The sequence below is a fragment of the Prionailurus bengalensis genome, chromosome A3 (assembly GCF_016509475.1).
Source record: "Prionailurus bengalensis isolate Pbe53 chromosome A3, Fcat_Pben_1.1_paternal_pri, whole genome shotgun sequence".
Lineage (NCBI taxonomy): Eukaryota > Metazoa > Chordata > Mammalia > Carnivora > Felidae > Prionailurus > Prionailurus bengalensis.
In genome coordinates, this window is record NC_057354.1 from 18,087,770 (window position 1) to 18,109,967 (window position 22,198).

Sequence of the window (22,198 nt, forward strand, 5' to 3'; positions counted from 1 at the left end):
TTTCCCAATTAGTGCCTAGGTGTCTGGTTGGGCTTGGAGGCACTTAGCAAGGTATTATTGGATGGATGCCTATGCCGTGCAGGAAAGAGCCCCAGCATCCTGGCTCTGCACCCTCAGGAACTTGACTGAGTCCCACCTTCAGTGTCTTGTCTGTAAAATGGGGGTAATAACATCTACATTGCTGTTTCCGTGACATATTCTTTCATTCATGAGCATTTACTGAGCAGTTGTTCTTTTGTGCTAAGTACCGAGCCAGGCGTTAAGTATTTAGAAAGAAATACTCTTCTTTCAGGAAGCTCACAGCTTAAAAGGCAACTTTCACATATTAAAAAGTTATAAAATAATGTTATATATACTTGGAAGAGGAGAGTGAAGACATGGCAGAGGGAAGAAGTCACTGAATCTGCTTTGAGGAAAGACACCTCTGGACCAACTTAAGAGGGTGCCTCACCAAAGAAATGATACCCACATTTCTCTTTGGCCTCACTGTCTAGAAATACACACACACACACATCGCTTCTTGGCCTTTTGGCTAAGATCAAGTGTAGAAATACACACACACACACACACACACACACACACACTCATGCACACATTGTATGACTAAATAGATTACATGCTGGGGAATGAGTTGGGAACAAAGAAATAGAGTAGAGAGGGAAAGAAAAGAGGAAGGAGAAAGTGTGAATCCCAGTGCCACTACTTAGCAGCTGTGAATCCTGAGTGTTCTGATTTTGTTTCTTATCTGTATAATGGGAATTTTAGTGCTCACTTCATGAGATTATCTTAAGAAATTAAATGATATAATGTCTGTGCCAGGGGAATGGTTGTCTTTTATTAAATGGCAGAGCTGAGCTGGGACATAGCCGTGGTGGGTGGTGTCGGGTGTTGGGGGAAGATAGAAGTTCTAACTTCCAAATGTAAGTTAAATGGAAGAAGAATTTGCCCAATAGAATGAAGAGGGTCTATTGTAGATAGTGGTTCTTAAACTCACAAAATGTCTCCCTGAGTAATCGGATAAGACATGCCTCCTCCTAGCATCTGTCCATGCGGATATCGGTGAGAGAGGTCAGAGTCAGTTAATGATTCTGGCCGGCGTCACGAAGGTGGACGAAATCATTTCAACACAAGAAGACTTTGTAGACCAGTGGTCAGAAAAAAGGCTGGGGTTGTTAGAAGGTCTACCCGTGGTTATTTCTAAAATAGGAGCTGGAGAGTAACAGGTCTGTCACTACCAAAACCTGCCTTAAAAGTGGAAAAGGTCTCAGAATGCAGAAGGGCCACTCTGTTGTGACCAGTCCCATTGTCACATTAGGAATGTCGCCTCCTTCCTGGCCACAGAGTTCAGAGTGTATGTTTGAGGAGGGCAGCGAGGTAGGGAGAGTACCATAAGTCACAACTCATAAAGACTGGAGAACTGATTTCATTGGTCTCAAGGGTTGGCTAGACATTTTAAAGTTCACCAGGTTACTCTAATCTGAAACCATGGCTAAAAACCATCCAACTGAGAGACCTTGAGAATCCAGGGTCATGGAATATAATCATTTGGAAGATAAGCACGAGGGCTTGTTCTGGCCACTTAACCTAGAACCTCAGTTGGGAATTTGTTCCCACTGTATCATCAAATAGACACAGCTTTGGTTATGCTAATGGAAATCGAGTTTGGAAGGCAGAGTCCAAAGAAGACAGAGCCCTATTTGCCAAGACTGTTTCCTTCCTTTAGATATTGAGGTAGACAATCTGTATGCTATTCACGAATGTGTAGATGCCATTTAACAAATGGCAAAAATGACCCAAGCACATTTTAAAATATTATTTAATTTATCATAACAATCATTCCTCTTAGTGGTGTTGGTACCACTGTGAGGAGTAAAGACCCCTCAGCCATCATCTGTCTCCTGGGAAATAGGTGTTCATGAGCCTTCTCTTCATCAGTGAAACCTCAAGGAGCCCAGTACTTCTGCTTGTGAAATCTGATTTTTATCAGAATAAACATTGTTTGAGCTTCTTTCTGGAGCAGTTTTTAATTCCAATGGCTTTGAACCACTGGGCAAAACATTCTAAAAGGGTGGGGATTGTTGGGTATATGGCAACCACACAGTTTTTGTTTTTGTTTTTGTTTTTGTTTTTAAGTAGAAGTATTAAAAGACCCAGTTTTTAGGGGAGACTTGACTTTGTAACGAGTGAAAATGTGGTTTAATAAGGTTATAAACCAAATCGAGCCTTAAGATTAAAGAAGGCTTGTTTTGTTTTGAAAAATAGCTTAGCGACAATGAACGTTTTTAGAAATGAAGAAAAGCTAAGATAGTCTGCATTTTACTTTATTCTGCCTTCCCACATCATTTATGACTTGGACATCTGATGAAGAGAGAGCTTCTAGTGAAACCTCTAAATTCAGATACACTTAATAAGGGATCTCATTCTATTCTTTTGTGTTGTCTTTGCTTTCTACAGCAAAACTACTGTGAAGATGTGGGATGTAAGGTTTTTCCAGGAGATCAGTGGCTGGCTCAAAGTGTATGCATCCACTATATTACTATGCAGGTGTAGTAATCTAAGCTGGGAGCAATTTGCTCAATAAATTATACTTTTATAATCTCATCTCTCACCTCTTAAGGGTATTAAACAGTACTTTTGCCTTAGCTCTTAATGGTGAGGAAAACCATACTCAGTACCTAGAAGCAATGTTGTAAAGAGAAGAGCATGGACTGAATTGGTGTTTGAATCCTGCACTTGGCCACTTTCTTTCATTTTTAAAAAAATGTTTATTTATTTTTTAGAGAGAGAGCGGGGGGGGGGGGGCAGAGAGTGAGAGGGAGTCATAGGATCCAGCGCAGGCTCTATGCTGACAGCGGCCTGCCTGGTGTGGGGCTCAAACTCAGGAACTGAACTGTGATATTATGACCTGAGTCCAAGTCGGACGCTCAACTGACTGAGCCACCCAGGTGACCCTGGACTCTGCCCCTTTCTAAGCTAACCTGAGCCTGTGTTTCCTCATCTGTCAAAGGAGGACAATGATACCAAAATTGGAGGGTTGTCTTGGGGATTTACCAAGGATTACATAAAATAATACAACACGTGTACAGCATCTAATTTTGTATCTGGTACATGGTTGGTGCTTGGTACATTGCAGCTATTATTGTATTTTATGTTATATGTCTACTGGTGTTTTGCACTTTAGAAAGTGCTTTTATACAGATCTCTCCTATAACTTTCAAGGCACTCCAGTGAGGAAGTATCATTAAATGCAAGGAAATGAAGTCTCACCCAACTGAACAGGGTCACAGGCTACTTGAAGAAAGAAATCCATGGAACAGAGTTACCAGTGACTGGTACTGTGCTCTCATGATGGATTGAGAGGTGGTTGTGACAGGGATCGGGCAGCAGAACTGGGAGGAGCTATGCCCTCTGAGATCAGATGGAGTATGCCATGAGCTAAGTCCAGTGTTGGTCACTGCCTGAAAGTATATAACCATTGTTCCAAATTATAATTGGAGAAAAGAAGAGGAAAACACCTGTTCCCACCCCCTTATTCCATTAAGTACACTCACTGTCTAAATGGGACAAGACTCAAACAGGAAAAAGGTCATTCATCTTTTTCTAGCTGTAAGAAATTTTATAATCTGAATTGGAAGAATAAGGACAAAGATTAAAGGAAAGATAAGGTCGGGGGTGATTTTTGTTATTTCTTAAACGGGCTTTTTGAGTCCCACTTTTAATTTTTTAGAGCAAACTTTTGTTTCTTAACATGTTTTTGTTTATAATGTCTTACAAATAAAGTTGTGCTATGGAGAGGATTTTATTCAAATTCAGCTATGCCAGACATAGAAGAATAACATTATATAAAAATGTACCCAGATGATTATGATATTTAGCATGACAACAGGTGTCTGGTTTCATTTTCTGGACAGTTAAGGTTTGAAAGCTTCCTCCCCCCCTTCTTTAAAAATAAGTATACGATGAGTTCGAGCCCCGCGTCGGGCTCTGGGCTGACGGCTCAGAGCCTGGAGCCTGCTTCCGATTCTGTGTCTCCCTCTCTCTCTGCCCCTCCCCCGTTCATGCTCTGTCTCTCTCTCTCTCAAAAATAAATAAAAATAAAAATAAAAAAAAATAAGTGTACGATGGCATTTTAGAATCAGATGTTGATACCTGAAAGAAATCTTGCTTGGTTTTGATTGGGCTTGTGTTGAATCTATAGATCAGTTTGGTGAAAATCAACATCGTAACAGTATTGAGTCTTTTGGCCCAGGAATATGGGGTTGTCTCTCTGTCTGTATGGGTCTACTTTCATTTGTTTTATCATCCACGTGTTGTTCTCAGTATGCAGGATCCCTGCATCTTTTGGTGGATTTATACCTGAATGTTTCATTTTTCCATGCTATTTAAATGGCACCATTTTTTAAATTTCATATCTAATTGTTCATATATGGAAATATAACTAACTCTCGTATGTTAAAAATTATTGCACCTGGTAACACAAAAAACAAAGACAAAAAGATTTCAGTTGGATAAAATAGTAACTTGTTTCAAGCAAACAGGGCTATTGCGTGAAAGAGGGATTAGACAAGACAAATGGATAAGAAAGGACAAACGTGTGCGTGTGTGCACAGACACACTGCAACATTGCACAGCCATAAAAAAGGATGAGATCTTGCCATTTGCAACAACATAGGTAGACCTAGACAGTACTATGCTAAGTGAAGTAAGTCAGACTGAGAAAGATAAATACCATATGATTCCATCACATTTGGATTCTTTAAAAAAAAACAGACTAATAAACAAAAAGAAAAATCAGTCCTATAAATACAGAGAATAAACCGATGGCTACCAGAGAGAAGGGAGTGGAGGGAGGGACAAAATGAGTGGAGAGTGGGAGATATAGGCTTCCAGTTGTGGAATGAATAAGTCACGGGAATACAATAAAATAGAGATTATGGTCAATGATACTGTAATAGTGCCGTATGGTGACAGATGGTAGCTACACTTATGGTGAGCATAGTATATAATATACAAAGAAGTTGAATCACTGTGTTGTACACCTGAAACCAAAGTAACATTGTGTGTCAACTGTTCTCAAATTAAAAACAGAAAAAAGTTGTATGGAAACCAATTTGACAATAAACTTCATATATTGAAAAAAAAAAGAAAAGAAAAGAAAAAAGATTGATTAGGCTCACCCAGGCCAGGTACTTAGCAAAGTACCCACTACATACCCAAAATGTTAGTTCCATCCGTGTTGCCTTCTCACATTCTGTGTTGCTCTGAAAGCCAGGCTCTATTCCATGAGTGGAGGTTATGGCAGTTAGAATTATGTGATGGTTAAGACGTTAAGACTTGGTTTTAGGCAGACCTGGGTTTGGATCCTGGCTCTACCATGCACTAGCCGTGTGCTCTTGAGTATCTCTCTCACCCTCTCTGCTCTTCAGTTTTCTACACTGTAAAGTGGGGATGATTGATCCAAGATAGGGTGCTGACTTTACCAGAGTACAGTTCCTGGCACCTAGCAAATGCTCAGTGAGCATTAGCTACTCTCATTGTTGCTTTGTTGTTGTTATTGTTGTTGTTGTTGTTGTTGTTGTTGTTATGTTGCAAGGAGGAAGATGCTGGAGAAGCCTAAGTAAGAAAGGCCTTTCTAACAATGTTTGTCCAACAATAGACTAGGTTGAATGTGGGGTAGTGAGCCTCCCATCACAGAATAATGGACCACCGTTATCTAGGCTGTCCCAAGGGAAGTCAGGCTTCCCAGAGAGTTTCCCCTGTGTCAAAGTACTGATTCCCCCATGGCATCAGAAGCAAGTGGCGGTGGTGGTGCCAGTCTCCCTGGTCACCTAAGACATTTGACCCACAGACACCAAGAGCTTGGAGGAGTAGACAGAAATGGCATCCACGAAAAAATGAACACAGACCAGACTTATCTTTCCATCAGCTGCAGTTTATGATTGCACATTAAATTCAATTGCTTTCCTTAGGAGTCTGGTGTTGAGACCCATCCTCTCCAGCCCAGTGCCATCCATTCTGGCTTTCCCCAGGAGTGCAGACAGACCAGCCGCCTTCCTAGTGTACGCTAATTAATTTATCTCATGCTTGTGATTTTACGGTGCTTAAGTGCTGGAGCATTTCTGTTTGTTCTTCTCCCTGCAAAGCACCTCACGTTACATAAAGACCATGAATCTCCATTGCAAACGCCGTCTGTCTTGGGCTAGGGAACAGCCCGCCGGCAGCCTGTTGTCTTGCTGGCTCTGCCTCTTACAGCCAAAGTAACACATCCATTAATTTATCCTTAATGACATTTTGACATTCCAATCAGTTCATCAGATGTGCCTTATGCAAGCCTTCTCCCGCACGGCCAGGCCAGGGTGCCAGGCCACTCTTGATGCATAATGCATGAAACCAGTGCAGTGCACGGTACACTCTGACAGACACATCGCGTGCTTCTCACAGCCCTGGCTCCCCGAGTGATCCACACTGATGCCTTCAGCAATGTTTTCCTCTGTGCTTCCAGCTTGCTGTGCTTAGGGGAAGTGGGTCAGTTCAAAGAGAGATGTCCTGGCTCAGAAACATACATGCAACTGTGCTATCTGAGGAGAAGTGATAGCGTATCAAACCCCTGCCACACTCAAAGGATTAGAGAAGCTTTAGTTCCACCAGTTCAGGTGCAAGGAAGACCTATGACAAAACCTAACATCCTGAATTTCATTACCCTGCTTCTACTTAAAAATAATGATGGCAAAGACATTCTGATAACAATGGTATCAAAGAAGAAATGAAAATTATCCTTTATACCCTCCATATAACACGTTAGCATAGACACGCTTCCTCACAGTGGTAATCACAGGGTACACAGTTTCATTCTCTGGGTTTTTTTTTAACTTAATGTAAGCCAGTTAGCATTCTTCAATGTTGTTACATAGTTTTCATTTTTAATGGCACTCTATCATTTTAATAGCTGCATAATATTCCATCCGGGGGATGCACCATCATTTACTGAAGCAATCCCCTATCGGTAGACATTTATGAGGCTGTGACTGATGGTTTGCAATTGAAGAGAAGCTGCAGAAAAGGCTAACGGGGAGAACAGGACTCTGCAGGCTAAAGAATCGGGGCTCCATTCCCTCCTGGTCCCTTTACCTGTTTTATGAGTTTGGGATTAACCTCTGGGCCTCCGACTCCTCACCTATAAAACAAAAGAAATAATCACTCCTTTGTCATGCTGCTGTGAGGGTTACAAGTGTTTTCAAGGTATGGAGCACATGCTGGTATTTCCTACATGTTACACTGTTATATTCACCTGTCTGTACCAGTGGTTGTAGATCAGGGGCAGTACTGCCCTCCCCAGCCTCCCTCCTGGGGACATTTGACAGTGCCTAAAGACATTTTTTATTTGTCACACCTGGGAATGGGAGGCATTCCTGGAAGGTGGTGGGTACAAGCCACGGAACCAGATAAACATACTGCCGTTCACAGGACAGCCCATGCGGCAAAGAATTCTCTGGCCCCACATGTCAATCGTGCTGAGATCAAGAACCCCTGCCATACACACAGCTGTTGTCCAATGTCCACGTAATACATGGATTTTTATTATTATTTCGTTAGGATAAAGCCCCAAGAAAATGGAAATGCTTGAGTAAAGAGTATATTGTGCTCACAGGCAGTTCTAGGAGAAATGAGCTGGGGTTGGGGATGGGAATAAGGTTTGAGGTGACTGATGGAGAATAGACAGCAGGTAAGTAGTATGTGCTCCACAGTGGGGCCGGAGATGACATTCCATAGACCAGTTCTCCAAGTATAGTTCCAGCATCTCCTAGGAACTTGGAAATGCAGATTTTCAGATCCTACCTCAGATTCACCAAATCAGAAACTCTGAGAGTGGAGCCTAATCATCCCTGTTTTCAACACGCTGTCTAGGTGATTCTGGCGCACCCTCAGGTTTGAGACTCTCCATCGTGCACCATCCGTAGAGAAAGGCCCTCCTGTAGAATAATAAAAAGGACCTGTTCCAGTACAGACACTTGGTGCAGAAATAGATTAAAAGTGTCAGGTCTAAGTCATGGGGATGCTCAAATATGGGACAGAGCAACAATAAAGGAATTAAACGTGTTACTCATTCATTCATTCATTTAGTCAGTAAACATTTTTAAAGCTTTTACAACGTTGTGCCAAGTGCTGAACTAGGTGCTAGGGAAAAGTGAACTAATGGATGTTATGGAAGCCGTTATAATGAAGGATGGTGAGAACAGCAGGAAGATGACTAGGAGATGAAATGTAGGTAAAGTATGTCCCATCAGGGAGAGATCAGAAAAGGCCTCCTGGAAGACATAGTGCTCCAGACGGAACTTAAAGGGCTTGTGATCTGTTTATACGTTAATTCAGCAGGTGCTTGTGCCAGCAACTGCGTGAGGCCCTGGGGAGTGGGAAGCGCCCGAGGCCAGCATGGCCCCTGCTGGTGTGGTCACAGTCTAGCAGGGGAGATGACCCTGGGGGCTGGCCATCCAGCAGGCCATCGTGGTTTCTGGAGGGAGCCAAAGGCCTGTAGTGGGGTGGGAGGAGGGGGAGAAAGAGAGGGCCCTGGGTCAAGGTCTGAGAAGAGGAGTGGGCACAGGGATGTGGAGTACAAAAGGTGGTTCGGTGAACTAGGGAAGGAATAGCTGCAGAGCCTCAGGAAGGAGGAGAGATGGTTTAGAAGAGTTTAGTAAAGTCTGAAGGCTTTGTGGTCATCCATCCATCCATCCATCCACGTATAGGCTGGTTGGGTAGAACAGGCAGCCCAACCCAGGGCATCCAAGAGGGCATGGACAGGAGACATAGTTCAGCTCAGCCTCAGCTCAGAGGAGAACATCCCCATCTAGGGACCCGCCTCTCTGGGAAGAGGCTGCCTGGAGACATGACAAGTCCCTGTCACTGGAGTTGACAATCAGGACCTGCATGTCCACTTGTTGGGGGATGTTGCAAGGGACCTTCCAGCCATGGTGGGAGAATGTCTCGAGAGCCCCAAAGGCCATTCCAGCCCAGAGAATCCAAGACTCTGTAACCTGTAATGAGGGTCAGAACAGGACCGGGAGCAAAACATCTGCCCGAGAGTCTGGCTTGGTTTGTGGTTGTGTAAGCAAGGTATGGATGGAGTAGGGCAGGGTGCCGGGAGAAAAAGTAGTCATTTTGGTTCCCTGGAGTGTTCATCTCGGGGAGAAGATCAAACACAAAATTAAGGTAAAAATAAAGCAGGGGAAAAGCATGTGGACTGCCAGTGTGAAGAAGGGAGAGAAAAAGAACTGGCATTTGTGGAGTGTTTCTTACGTACCAAAGACCATGCCAGGAATGTACACTTACTATTTCTAATCATCGTAGTCACTCTGTGAACAAGGGCCTATCAAATACCATTTTATAGAGAAGGAAACTGAGTCTGATAGTCTCAGAGGCGGAAACGCAAGTAGGATTCAGCAGCTTGTTAGAATCAGGTTAGCCTGGAGCCACAGTCCATTTCCACAGAATCAACAGCAGAGGGCTGTTCGCTTTGCCCAGAGGTTCAGAGCTCAGTGGCCTGAAAGCACTTCGGGAACTCAGCACTGTCTCAGCCAAAGATTCTGTCCTCACTGTCCTATGAGGCAGTTACTCCCTTCTCGTTGTTTATTATTTAACAAACACTTAACACAGAGCTTATCTGGTAGGTGACACATCCTGTCGTAAGTTCATTAGTATTTGTAAGTTAGTAGCTATTGCAAACAGTTGTCATAAGCATTCACTGTAAGTACCCCCTATTTTAAAGATAAGGAAACTGAGTTGTAAAGAAGCTAAACTGTCCAAGGCCACATAGCTAGTAAATACTGGAGCTGGGACTTGAACCAAGGCACTCTTGGCTCCAGAGCCCATGCTGTTCCCTCTGGGTTCTGCTGCAGGGTCCAAGAGATAGTGTGGCCATGTGGGCAGTGGGAGGAGGGCCTAGCATCTGTCTTAGGCCTTCTTCTGCACTGGTTCCCCTGCCAGCCTGCTAGACAGTGGTCAGACTAAATCTGACTCTGTCCTTTGTGAAAACAGCATAATACATAGGAGAGCCCACCTGGGCAAGAAAGAGAGAGGGGCAGCCACAAGGAAGAGGGAAGCAGAGGCAGACAGGTAGAGTCATACACATGGAGAGCAAGACAGTGGAGAGATGGAGGTGACAGGCAGTGGCTGGGATCCTTCAGTCTTTCAAATTGTGGTGGCATCTGCTGTGGTTATTTCTATAACTTCGCCATTCCAGTGGAAACACATAGAAGCCCCAGGCTAGGGTGATGGGGGTGGAGGAGGAAGGACCCACCAGCTATGTTCTAGAATTGGTACCCAAAAGAAGTAATGGGCTGACCCAATGTGCATTGCCTGCAGGATGTGAGCAGATGTGAGTGTGAGCTTTCTGCCTGCACGTGTGTGCACATGTATGTGAGTGCGTTTTTGCCTGGAAAGGAAGGGACCCAGCTGAGAAAGCTTTGGGACAAGGGTGGATACATATAGGTCCTTGGCTAAGCATGACACAGCAAGGAATCTTAGAGAACATTCAGAAGCCTGACTGCCTGAGTTTGAATCCCAGCTCTGTCTCCTAAAGCCTGGGTGACTTTCCATGAATTTCTTCCACGCTCTCTGCCTCTCCCTCTCATCTGTGAAATGGGGATGTGTTTACCAATCTCCTACAGTATTTAGGAGAATTAAAGGAGCTAACACATTGTGTTTGTAGTAGCCTTAATAGTGCCTAGCATGGAATAAGTGCTGTTTACATGTTTATTAAATAAATGAAATGGATTTGGGATTTAGTATTTCATGGATCTTGTATTCATTTCCTAGGGCTCCATAACAAAATACCACCAACTGGATGGCTGGGGGGAAAAAAAAGAAAACAAACGGACTTAGTCTCTCACAGTTCCAAAGGGTAGAAGTCTGAAATCCATATGTCACAGGGTCATTCTCCCTCTGGAACTCTGGGTAGAATCCTTCCTTGCTTCTTCCAAGTTTCTGGTGGCTGCTGGCAATCCTTGGCTTCTAGTTGCCTCACTCCGTTCTCTGCCTCTGTCATCACATGCCTTCTCCATGTGTGTCTTCATCCAAATTTCCCTTTTCTTATAAGGATACCAGACCAGTTGGAGTAGAGCCCACTCTGATGACTTCATCTTAACTTGATTACATCTTTAAAGATGTCATTTCCAAGTAAGGTCATTCACAGGTATCAAAGGTTAGGACTTTAACATATATTTTAGGGGGACACCCTGCAACCAGTAACAGTCATTTAAATAGCATCTGTTACTGCCATGGTTCTAAGATGCCAACTACCCCCTGTAGAGAAATCAATACCCAGTAAGGGGAAAGGGCATGTCTCTGGTAACAGGAAGATATTTGGACCCCTGAGGCTGGCAGCCAAGTCACCTGCCTCCTGCTCCTCCACTTCCACAGGTGAAGGATGATAGGGACTCCTCACTGATTCATACCACCTAAGGAGTGGGTTCTCAAACATCCGGGTCTTTAAACTTCAGCATGCGTTAGAACTGCCCGCAGGGATTATTAATCATCCAGAGTTTCTGAGTCAGTAGGTCAGGGGTGGGGCCAGGGAAATTGCATTTCTAATATGTTCCCAGGTGAAGCTGATGCTGCTGGTCCAGAGACAACCCTGTTCTACATCAGTGGTGCTCAAGCTCGGTGGCACATTTATAATCACCTGGAGAGCTTCTGAAAACCCACACGCCCAGGCTGCACCCCAGACCAATTAAACTAGAATCTCACCAATAATTTTTGAAGCTCCCCAAACGATTCGTGCAGCCAAGGTCGAGCAGCACTGCTCTAGAATACATCAAAGAACGTTTTTAGAGAAAAGGCATTCTTCAGAGCATCTGCTCTAAAGGATTCATGTTTCATAAATAATGAGGCCATTTAAATTAACATGGCTACTCCTTATATTTAAAAGATTACCAGAGAACATGTATTGAGTGCTTACTGTGTACGATTCTCTGGGAAAAATGCTTTGCTAGCCACATACGATTCAATTTTGCAGCCACTTTCTGGGAAAGTACTACTGTTACCTACTTTTCAGACTGGAGGAAACTGACATGCCGACGGATGAGTACTTGTAAGAGCTCACACAGCTAGTCTGAGATGGCGCCAGGTTTTGATGCCAGGCTGTCTGGCACCAAAGCCAGTGTGTTAACTGCTTTGCCATTCTGCCTCCTGATGTAAGAGAAAGAGGTGTGTTCTCCTTTGAATTCTGCACATACCCATATCCTCATTTATACTACCAACTCTAATGTGGTAAAGCCCAGCCTCTGCCTCAGTTACAGTAGTTCTGGATTAGTGAGGTTTGGATTAATGAGGTTTTGCTGCGTTCATAAGGGACTAAAATCATATGTGCCATGGACTGAATTTGCACTTCTAATTTCATTCTGAAAAGAGAGGTGGAGGGGCGCCTGGGTGGCGCAGTCGGTTAAGCGTCCGACTTCAGCCAGGTCACGATCTCGCGGTCCGTGAGTTCGAGCCCCGCGTCAGGGTCTGGGCTGATGGCTCGGAGCCTGGAGCCTGGAGCCTGTTTCCGATTCTGTGTCTCCCTCTCTCTCTGCCCCTCCCCTGTTCATGCTCTGTCTCTCTCTGTCCCAAAAATAAATAAAAAACATTGAAAAAAAAATTTTGAAAAGAGAGGTGGAGGAATGTTGGAACAGGTGCACTGGCAGGTAGAAAGCAGGGTTTGGGTCCTGTGGCTTCTGCCATTGTGCTGTGTGCCTTGGCTAAGCCCCTCCCCTGTCCAGGCCTGCTTCTTCTTGAAGAAATTGAGAGGCTGGTACTTTTCCCTTACAGTTCTGATGCATCACTTTAATTAGAGATCTGATCATGTCAGCACAGAAGCATCCTGGCTTCAAAGGGTACAGTGCTGCCTTTTAATAGGAGTAGAGTCTCAGCTCTGTATTTTCTTTGTCCACCTCCTATGGGCTGAGGATTTCTCTCTGGCTCCAGTGTTCTATCTAATCTTTGTGGCTTCCTAGGAAACTGTCTAGAGATACCAACAGAGGATGAGCCCTATGTGGAAAAGAAAGAGTGCCTTATCCATGCCTCCCCAGGAGCATGGGCATAGCTCTTCACATTTAGGGAAAAATCCTAGGTGGAGGCCCCAACACTCTCCCCCCATTGGCTGGAGCCTCCTGTTCCCAGCCCAGAAAAGATTCAAGGGTTTTTCAGGATCCAGATGGTCAATTCCCTACCACCTCTATTCCAAGTGGCTTCTCAGTCTCTACTGGAACTTTGCCAATGAGAGGCTATGCGTTACTTCCAAAAGCCCAAACAGGGCAAGGGTCATGCCTGGCTTTTTACATCATGATCTCTTTCTAACAGCCACTGGCACAAAGTAAGGGCTCATTAAATATTTTTCCAACAAATTAATGTGCAAAGAGGAAGAAACTACTAACTTTGGGAAGGAGACGAGTAGGGGACATTTGAGTTGGGACTTAAGAGGTGTAGAGAAGGTTACCAAAGAATTAAAAATGGGAAGGACAGTCAGGCATTAGGTGCTTCCAAAAGAGACCCGAGCAATTGTACTTTGTTCTTTCTTCCTTGTTTCAAGCCAGCCTGGTTCTAATTCTGCCCCTGGGGCCACAACAGAGCCAGAGAGTCAGATGTGTGAAGAGGGCATTCCTGAATATTCCTTCTCCTTGAAAAATAATCCCCATTGTTTCAGACATTTCTTCTCTCAGAGCATGATTTCAGAACCCTTCACAGCCCCGCATTCCTCTCCCTTGAGTCATTCCACCTGCCACTATCCCTTATAAAGAGTGGTGCTCAGAATAAATCATAGGACTCACGGTCCATCATGGGCACATCCCCTGCCACCTACCCTCACTCAGCTAACAAGCAAAGGTCAGAAAGACCTCAGAGTGATCTGTTAGAAGAAAGAATGCCAAGAGCTATGGTCACATCACATTGTCCCCGCCTGTCAGAAACAGTAAACTTCGGATTGCTATGTCTTAAAATGTTCTTCGGCTCTAGAAATGTCCCTGCAGAGGAATAGATAGGCTTATGAGTGCTCTCTTTTTACCAGCTTCTGGTACCCCCTACTGGTGAAATTGTGTGACCCAGTTGGCAAGAATCTCAGAACAACTAGAGAAAAAAATTCCAAGTTTCATAAGTCACAAGTACTTGAATCTTGAAGGATCTGAAGATTCCATAAGTTATGTGACTCTCCCATGTATCATGTAACTATTTTATGTGATTAAAAAAAACCATTTTATAGCTATGGCTATAGTGTGGGCTTTGAGGGAAAAAAAAATCTGATTTCTGTGAGCATCCCATTAATTCTGCAAACATCCCAAGAATTCTGTGACAACTACCGGAAGAAAATGCTAAGTTGTCAGCCAGAAATATTCATAAGTAGAAATATTTCAGGTCACAAACTAATTTTGTGCAAGTTTTTCTTCCTCTTTCCTTGTATGTATCTTTTTTTAAAGTGGTTATAATTTGCAGTCGGAGTAGGATGGCAATCTCTTCTGCACTTCAAATTGTAGACTTTTAAATATAAATTTGTACAACAAATTTATTGAGCACTGGCTGTGTGCCAGACACTCAGCAAGAAATCAGAGTAGGTGTGAGAAGTCAAAAACCCTTCACCCAAGAGGCTCTTGCCCTAGTGGGTGGGAGAGTTGGATCCCTGCAATTCAACTAAACAGGTGCTTAGCTGGCATGGCAATGAGGCCTTCCTTGATCTGAGAAGGTTCAGACCAACCATTGGTGTTTCTTAGCTCCATGCATTTCTTCTCCCTGGCTTTAATCACTTTCGTGATTTTATAGCTGTGTCTGTGTTTATCTGTTTAGCACCTGTCTTTGCCGTTAGTCTCCGTGCTCTGTGAAGGTCAGGGTCATGTCTGGCTTTTGTCACTGTGATCTTACCTCTAGCAGAAGCCGGTACATGTAGGTGCTCAATAAATATTTGTTCAGTGAATGAGTCAACCAAGAAGAGAAAATCACAAATCTATGTAGAGGAGCAAGAGAAACCTTCAAGGAGATGTGACATTTGAATGACACTGAGCCTTGAAGGATGGAGAGGAGGGGCCAGTGGAGAAGAATGGGGACATATTAAGGAATGTGTAGTATTGAGGAATGGTTGGGGGTGAAGATGAGGTGGCTGGTGTTCCCTAAGAGAAGGTGTGTATGGAAGATAAGGCTGAGTTGAAGCCTAGAGCCATAGCCTACGGGTCTTTCATGCCCTACTCATAGGCTTGGATTTCCCCCCTTCTCTTAAGGAAAAACAGGGAGGGGGGGTCTGAGTTAACTCGATGGCTATAGGAATAAAATGATTTTTCCTGTTTTACCAAGATGGTTTTTTAATTCTTAAATTTTGAATTCTGATAGAATATAGATCCCAAAACTATAGTTTTATGTTTTCTTTCTTTCCACATCCCTTCCTTCTATTTCTACTTTGTAGCTGTGTTTTCCAGCTGCTAAAACACCTGTCTGTACATTTTTAAATTATTATATAGCATCATCATCGTGAACACATAGTGTCAACCATGGGCTGAATACTAAGGATGCCATACTCCTTAGTTTTTACAACTCAGTTGGTTGTCGAGTTTTTAAATATCTATGTTTCAGAGAAGTTCAATTTTTCATTTTTCGTCCAGGTTTTCAGAGCTACCCAAACATTTCTATAAAAGGCCATTTTTCACAGATGCAGCAAGGCCTTTTTTTATTATTATTATTCCTTTGGAAATGAATGACTTGTGCCCAAGACAACTCTCTCCATATTATTTTACCCTTAATGGAATGGGATTGGTTGGGAGTTATGCCCCTACGGAAATATCAAAGCCTCTTGTACACACTCACTTATAGTTTTAAAGTTAACTTTCTTATTGGATTTCCTTTTATTTCCTGCCAGGGCAATGTGAGCAGAGCTTAGATAGAGGCAAAGGATCTGCTGTATATCTTTTCAAATTTATGATTAAGAAGGTCACATATACATTTTTAAACACACTCCTTTTTGATAATAAATGAAGAATAAAATTTCAAAATGTCATCAGCAGTAGACCCACTCATTTTTCCTTCGTTGGCACTCCCCCTGGCCCCTGTCTGACTGCCAACACTGGTCCAGTACTTCCTTTCTGGTTGTTTTTCTGTCTACCAGGAATAGTTTGACTCCTGGAACAGAATGCCTGTGGCTAGAGCATTATATACAAAAGACGCATTCCTATTCCCAAGAACCCCTCTTTTCTCAAGCCAATGGGAGGAAAAACAGAAAAGAAAGGGAAAAAGGGAGGGAGGGAGGGAGAGAAGAAAGAAAGGAAGGAAAGAGGGAAAGGAAGGAAAATAAGGAAAGGGAAGGAAGGGAGGGAATGAAAGGGAAGGAAAGGAGAGGAGGAGGAGGGGAGGGAAGGAGGAAAGATGGGAGGGAAGGAAGGGAGGGAGGGAGGGAGGGAAAGAGTGAAGGAGGGAGGGAGGGTACGTGTGTTCCATTTTAGGCTGCATTTGTCTTCAAATTGTGGCCGAAATGGGGGAGATAAAATTCTCTTCTTGGCGGGGGTTTCCTGGATCCAGATTCCTTTGCCTGGTTCTCCACTGAGCTCTCTGCTTCCAGAGCTAGCACTACCTGGACTCCATGCCTCTGGCTTCCAGTTGGGTTGAGCAAATGAGACCCACTGTTCATTGGTCAGGGGGAGAGAAGAGGATGTAGCCAGGGTGTTGATGCCTCTTGTTCCTGCCATGTGAGGATCAACTGAGTTCCTCGAGAGAAGGCTGCTGCTTCTGAGCCGGTGGTCTTATCTTCACAACTCTCTCCTTCAGGGTGCCAGTGACTGCTTCCTCTGCTTGTCCCTCTGGACACGTGGGTGGCCAACAACTCACAGGTCACTATAGTGGACCTTAGGTTCCCCTTCACCCTTCTTACTTTTGTCAGTAGTCCTTTTGCACATAAAGTCTCCCCAAATCATTCTCACTTGAGTATGCCATCTGTCATTCTTCCGTGCAGTCCACATCTAGATCCAGGGATCCATGGGAAGGGTGTTACTCCCCATACTATCAAACTAGAATTCATCCTAGATGAACTCCCCTAAAATACTTCTGTGTCTAGGTTTTATCTTCATTTCATACCTCCTCTGATAGGGAGATCATTCCTCTTGAAACTGCATATTTCAGGACCAGGCAGGCTCAATTTTGGAAAAATTTTTCCTGAATTTGACTCCTCTGGGAGATCTGTTGTTTCCATGTTGATATAGGAGTGATTAAGATTGAAGTTGAAACCAAGTCCTATGGAAAATGGAGCAAGAGACCTGGGATAATTTACCCCCAAGACATTTAATGTGTCCATCACCTTCCGTATCACAGGAACACAATATTTAGAATTGGAAATGTGGGGAAATCTCAGAGGGACTGCATTGGTTTTTTAGAAATGTTTGAAAAATTGTCATATGCAAGAGGGGTTAGTAATATTTTTGTACTTCTAATGATCTAAGAACAACCGGTTAAAATTTAAGAGAAGTAGGTTTCAAATCCATATGAAGGACTTTTTAAACCTTCAGCTGCCTAGGGAGGCGTCCAAATCTCTACCACTTGATATCCAGAGATTTCACAGTGGGTCTCTTGAAGGGGGATTTGGACATTAGAATGTGGTTGGACCAGCAGGGATGATATAAAAACAAGGATGCAGCTGTCACGTGTTGAATGTTCACTGTGTGCCAGGTGCTGTATTCCATGTGTTTCACATATGATCTCAGTTAATCATCACAGGCCTAGGAGCTTGGTCCCATTGTTGACTGATGTACCCAGAGGACGAGTTCAGAACTTAAAGAGGTTAAAGAACTGGCCCTGGGTCATGCAGGTGGCAGGTGGCGGAGATAGTGTATGAACCCAGGTCTTCCTGATGCCAAAACCAATGGTTTTAACATCCAGTAGATGGTGTCATAATGACCTGGGGAACTAGGTGGCCATGCACAGGCCTAACCCTGCCCTACCTCCATGAGCTGGGGCCTCTGCGTGCTTTTATCCGCTCTCAAAATGATTCTAATTTCCATCACAGTTTGGAAATCACTGATTTAAACTAGTATTATTATAAATGCCCATCTGGTTCTGAAGGTCTTTCATTCCTATGAATGATCGTCAGGCATCAAGTTCAGCTTTAAAGTTTCTCCTTTCAAGCTACAGGACTAACTAACCCTCACCCTCACCCTCACCCTTCACCAACCACAAGTCTCTACTTCAGTTGTCCATTGTTTGGCGTGTTATTTTATTAGCTTAGTCCCTGAGAAAGGTCAGACTCCATTTTGAATCTCATTCAGAGCCATGAGAACAGAAAGGGCCACTCAGCTTCTTCCCCACTTCAAAAGGAGAGCAAGGGGGGCGCCTGGGTGGCGCAGTCGGTTAGGCATCCGACTTCAGCCAGGTCACGATCTCGCGGTCCGTGAGTTCGAGCCCCGCGTCGGGCTCTGGGCTGATGGCTCAGAGCCTGGAGCCTGTTACCGATTCTGTGTCTCCCTCTCTCTCTGCCCCTCCCCCGTTCATGCTCTGTCTCTCTCTGTCCCAAAAATAAATAAACGTTGAAATAAAAAAAAAAATTAAAAAAAAAAAAAAGGAGAGCAAGGAAGCATCATGTAAGTCTCATTGGTTTCCGATTTTAAGCTCAAGTAAAGAACATACCTGTTGTTGGAGATGATCCAGAATAAGCCTCATATTTCCGAGTAAATGAAAGCCATTAATGGTTTCAGGAGGATTTAGGCTTATTCCACCTTGACATTGGAGGACCCATCTTGGCTCTCTCTGTTCCTGGAGAATGAACCAGGTTTGGGGGTTGAGGATGATGGGTAGGGCAGAAGAACAATCTGATCTTTCCAATGCTTTAATGCAGCTGGAACCATCTGACTGTGATTTTTTCCCCTTGCACATGTCCCAAAGGAAGCTGGCCAAGAAGCAGAAGGAGACACAGAGTGGAGCCCAGAGGGAGATGGGGCCTGTGGCCTCAGCCGACAAACCCACCACCAAGCTCAGCGCCAGTCACAACGATGAAGGCTTCTCCTCTAGCTCTCAGGATGTTAATGGATTCAGTAAGTTGACCCAGCTAAGGGTAAGGGAACATCCATGGTTCAGCTTGACCCTGGTACCTCTGCTGTGGACCCCTCACAGTGGTCAGATGCTGTAGGGTATGGGTTCGGGATGCTTCCTTGGATGTTCCAAGGATGAATGTTCTCCCTGGCAAGGACTTGGGGCAGCCCATCTTGAGGGAAAAGGAGGATTTAAGAATATTCCCCCAAAGCAAATGGAAATGGGGCAAGCCATCTTAACTGCTTGTGGAAATAAATAGATACAGGTTAAAACTAATAGTAGTTTAAAAAAAAAAGAGGACATAGTTATGCCCATAAGGAGAAAAACATGCCGCATTGAAATGAGTGTCTTACAGTTTTCAAAACGGTGTTTCATATAAACCATGTTAGGTAGGTGTGCCACTAATTGCCATCTCTGTTTTGAGTGCTTAGGAAACTGAGGCTCAGAAAAGCAACTTCTGCAATGTCCCAAGGCTGATGAGTATACCTATCCAAACCTGGAACCCATGTCTCCCAAGCCTGGCCAGGTCCAAATTATAGCCAGTGTTCCAAGGGGCCTTTAGTCAAGAGCACCTGAGCCCTCATGCAGAATTGATACAGGGTCTAAGATTTCAGAGTTAAACCTTATCCAAAGGAAAATCTCAAGACTGGTAACCTAAAACTAACTTTTGTTCTCATCTCTCTTTAAGACAATTCTTTTTCCTAGATTTAATAGAAATGCTAGATTCCCCAGCCTCTGCTCCAAATTAGGGAATTCAGGAAATCTAAAGGAACGTGAGCGTAGACAAATGAATGTCCTCCACACAGTGTGTGGCAAATGGAAGAAACCATAATTTGTATAAATCACTTAGATATGATCAGTTGGGGGGGGGGGGTTCTATGAGAAAATGAAGAAAGAAAGGAAACAAATATTTATAGACCATCTTCGTCCTCACCATGGCCCCGTGAGATACTGCATATGATTGTTCCCATTTTATAGGTAAGGTAGCCAAGGTTCAGTGCATGCGGCTGACCTTCTCAGAGTTGCATAGCTAATTCCTGATGGATCCATGTTCTGAGGGTAACTTAGACCCGTGATTGCTCATCTTAAGTATAGCACAGAACTCCTCTGAGAAAGTTTTCACAATACACATATGTAGGCCCTACACCTTACTGACTAAATCACAATCTCCTGAGGGAAGAGAGGTAGGGAGATGAGGGGAGGGGTAAGGTGGGATGTGGATTTTGTAAAAGCCACTTAGATGGTTCTTACAGGCACACTGATTAAGAACACTGAACTTTGAGGGAAGCAATAGCCATTTTCAAATATTGACATGCCGCCTTGGGAAGGAGATTAGTTTTAAACCTATAAAAAGGTTGAGAAAATAGTAAAATGAATATTCCTTTACCTTGTACCTAGACTCACCAATTATTCACATTTGCAATATTTGTACACACACACTCTCTCACTCCATACTATATATTATATATGTATACATATGTAAAAATATCCTGTATATATATAATTATATTATATAAAATTATATAAAAATTTTATAAAATTTTCGGAACCATTTAGAAGTAGGTTGCAGACATCATGACACTCTACTTCCAGAGAATTCCTAAGAACTAGGAAAACTCTTCAACGTAACCATTATAAAATTATCTGACCCAAGAAATGTAACCTTATTTCAGTATCAAATATACCAGCATATAGTTAAATTTCCTCACTGGTCCTAAAATATTTATTGTTGTTGTTGTTGTTGTTGCTGCTGCTTTAATCCAGGGTCCACTCAGGTACTCACATTATACTTGGTCATCATGTCTCTCCATCACTTTTCATCTAGAACAGCCAGCCCTCCCTCCTTTTTTTTTCTTTCAGGGCATCGACACATTTTAAGTCTAAGCCAGTTGTCTCCTAGAATGTGGCACAATCCAGATTTATCTGATTTTCTTCACCATGATTGCACTCAGGTTAACATGTTGGCAAAAATTCAACATAGGTGGCATCATGTCCTTCCCTTTGCATCATCTCAACAGACAAATGCTATCATTTTGCCCGTTATTGGCAATGCTAAGTCTGCACACTTCTTAAGATCGTGTAATGGCTTTAAAGACAAAGTCTAACAGTGCATACTGATTATTTCATGAGCAAATATTTAACTTGCATTTTCCTCAGAGAGCAGAGCAAGTGTGCAGTCTGCCTACCCACGAAGCCAGCTCTTTTTCCTTTCTCAACCCAGATGAATCGCTGGGATTCATACATTCCCTTGGGCCCAGAAAAAGGCAATAGTGACATAGGCAGCCAGGAGAGGCAGAAAAAGGGTTGACAAGGAAATGGACTTGGTGTGTCCTGAAAGAAAGGCCCATCTGAAGATCCCTGAGAGTCTCTATCTATATTCATCTGTCACTGATTCTCCTGCTTTCCCTGGGAGAAAGGAAGTTCAGTAACAAGTCTAGCTGATAGACAATCCTGGCCAAGTGATACCCATTCACCCCAGACCTTTCCTATATAGGCCAGATTCTTGTGCACACCTTTTTCCATGTGTAAAAATGCCTGGGAAGGCTGAATGTCAAAACGGAAAGACTTCTGGGAAGTCTGAGTGCCAAAACTATTATAGTCAAAGATACATGACCTCGAAATTCTAGGTATTTGATCTTAAGTTTTCTGATCACAAGTGGAAACCTGGGTAACACTGATTTCTTGGATTTCAAGGGGGAAACATCACTGTATTCCCCAGGGCTAAAACTTAAACTCTTAAGAGAAAAGCATCCAAGACCAAGGTAGATTAGCCAGCCAAAGAGGAGGAGAAATCCTATCTAGTAGAATCTAATCAGACATTTTCAAGTCTAGAGACAATATTTCCAAATGATTGATATGTGTGTTTGTTTTATATGCATACACACACAGATACACACACACATACCTTTTAATGGCGTTGCTTTTAAAAAAAGACATTGAAATTGAAAAAAAGTTCAGTTGACAGTATACTCAATTATTAAGAAATTTTGCATTTGTTTGAGTCACTGAATATTTTAGTACTCTATCTATGCATCTGGTGTCCTCAGGCTATAGCCACAAACACGCTCTGGGGATTCTTTTTAATACCCTGGAATGCATCAGGTACCTTTAAAATGCCCTGTGGAACCGCTGGGATGAGATTTGAGGGGAAAAAAATGTAAGTAATGCTTACACTAGAGAT

At 43.3% G+C, this 22,198-nt stretch overlaps 1 protein-coding gene across 14 annotated transcripts in view; it reads left to right on the forward strand.

Annotated features, from left to right (window-relative positions):
• The window catches only part of PTPRT (protein tyrosine phosphatase receptor type T), a 1,072,026-nt gene that overhangs the window by 912,186 nt on the left and 137,642 nt on the right, over window positions 1-22,198 (forward strand). For 10 of the 14 annotated variants that reach the window (XM_043602351.1, XM_043602355.1, XM_043602352.1 and 7 more), the window contains one exon: window positions 18,871-19,019. In XM_043602351.1, coding sequence (XP_043458286.1) covers window positions 18,871-19,019 — 149 coding nt within the window. Of the gene's footprint in view, window positions 1-18,861; window positions 19,020-22,198 lie in introns of all 14 variants that reach the window. The other 4 variants (XM_043602349.1, XM_043602354.1, XM_043602350.1 and 1 more) reach the window with 1 other exon arrangement.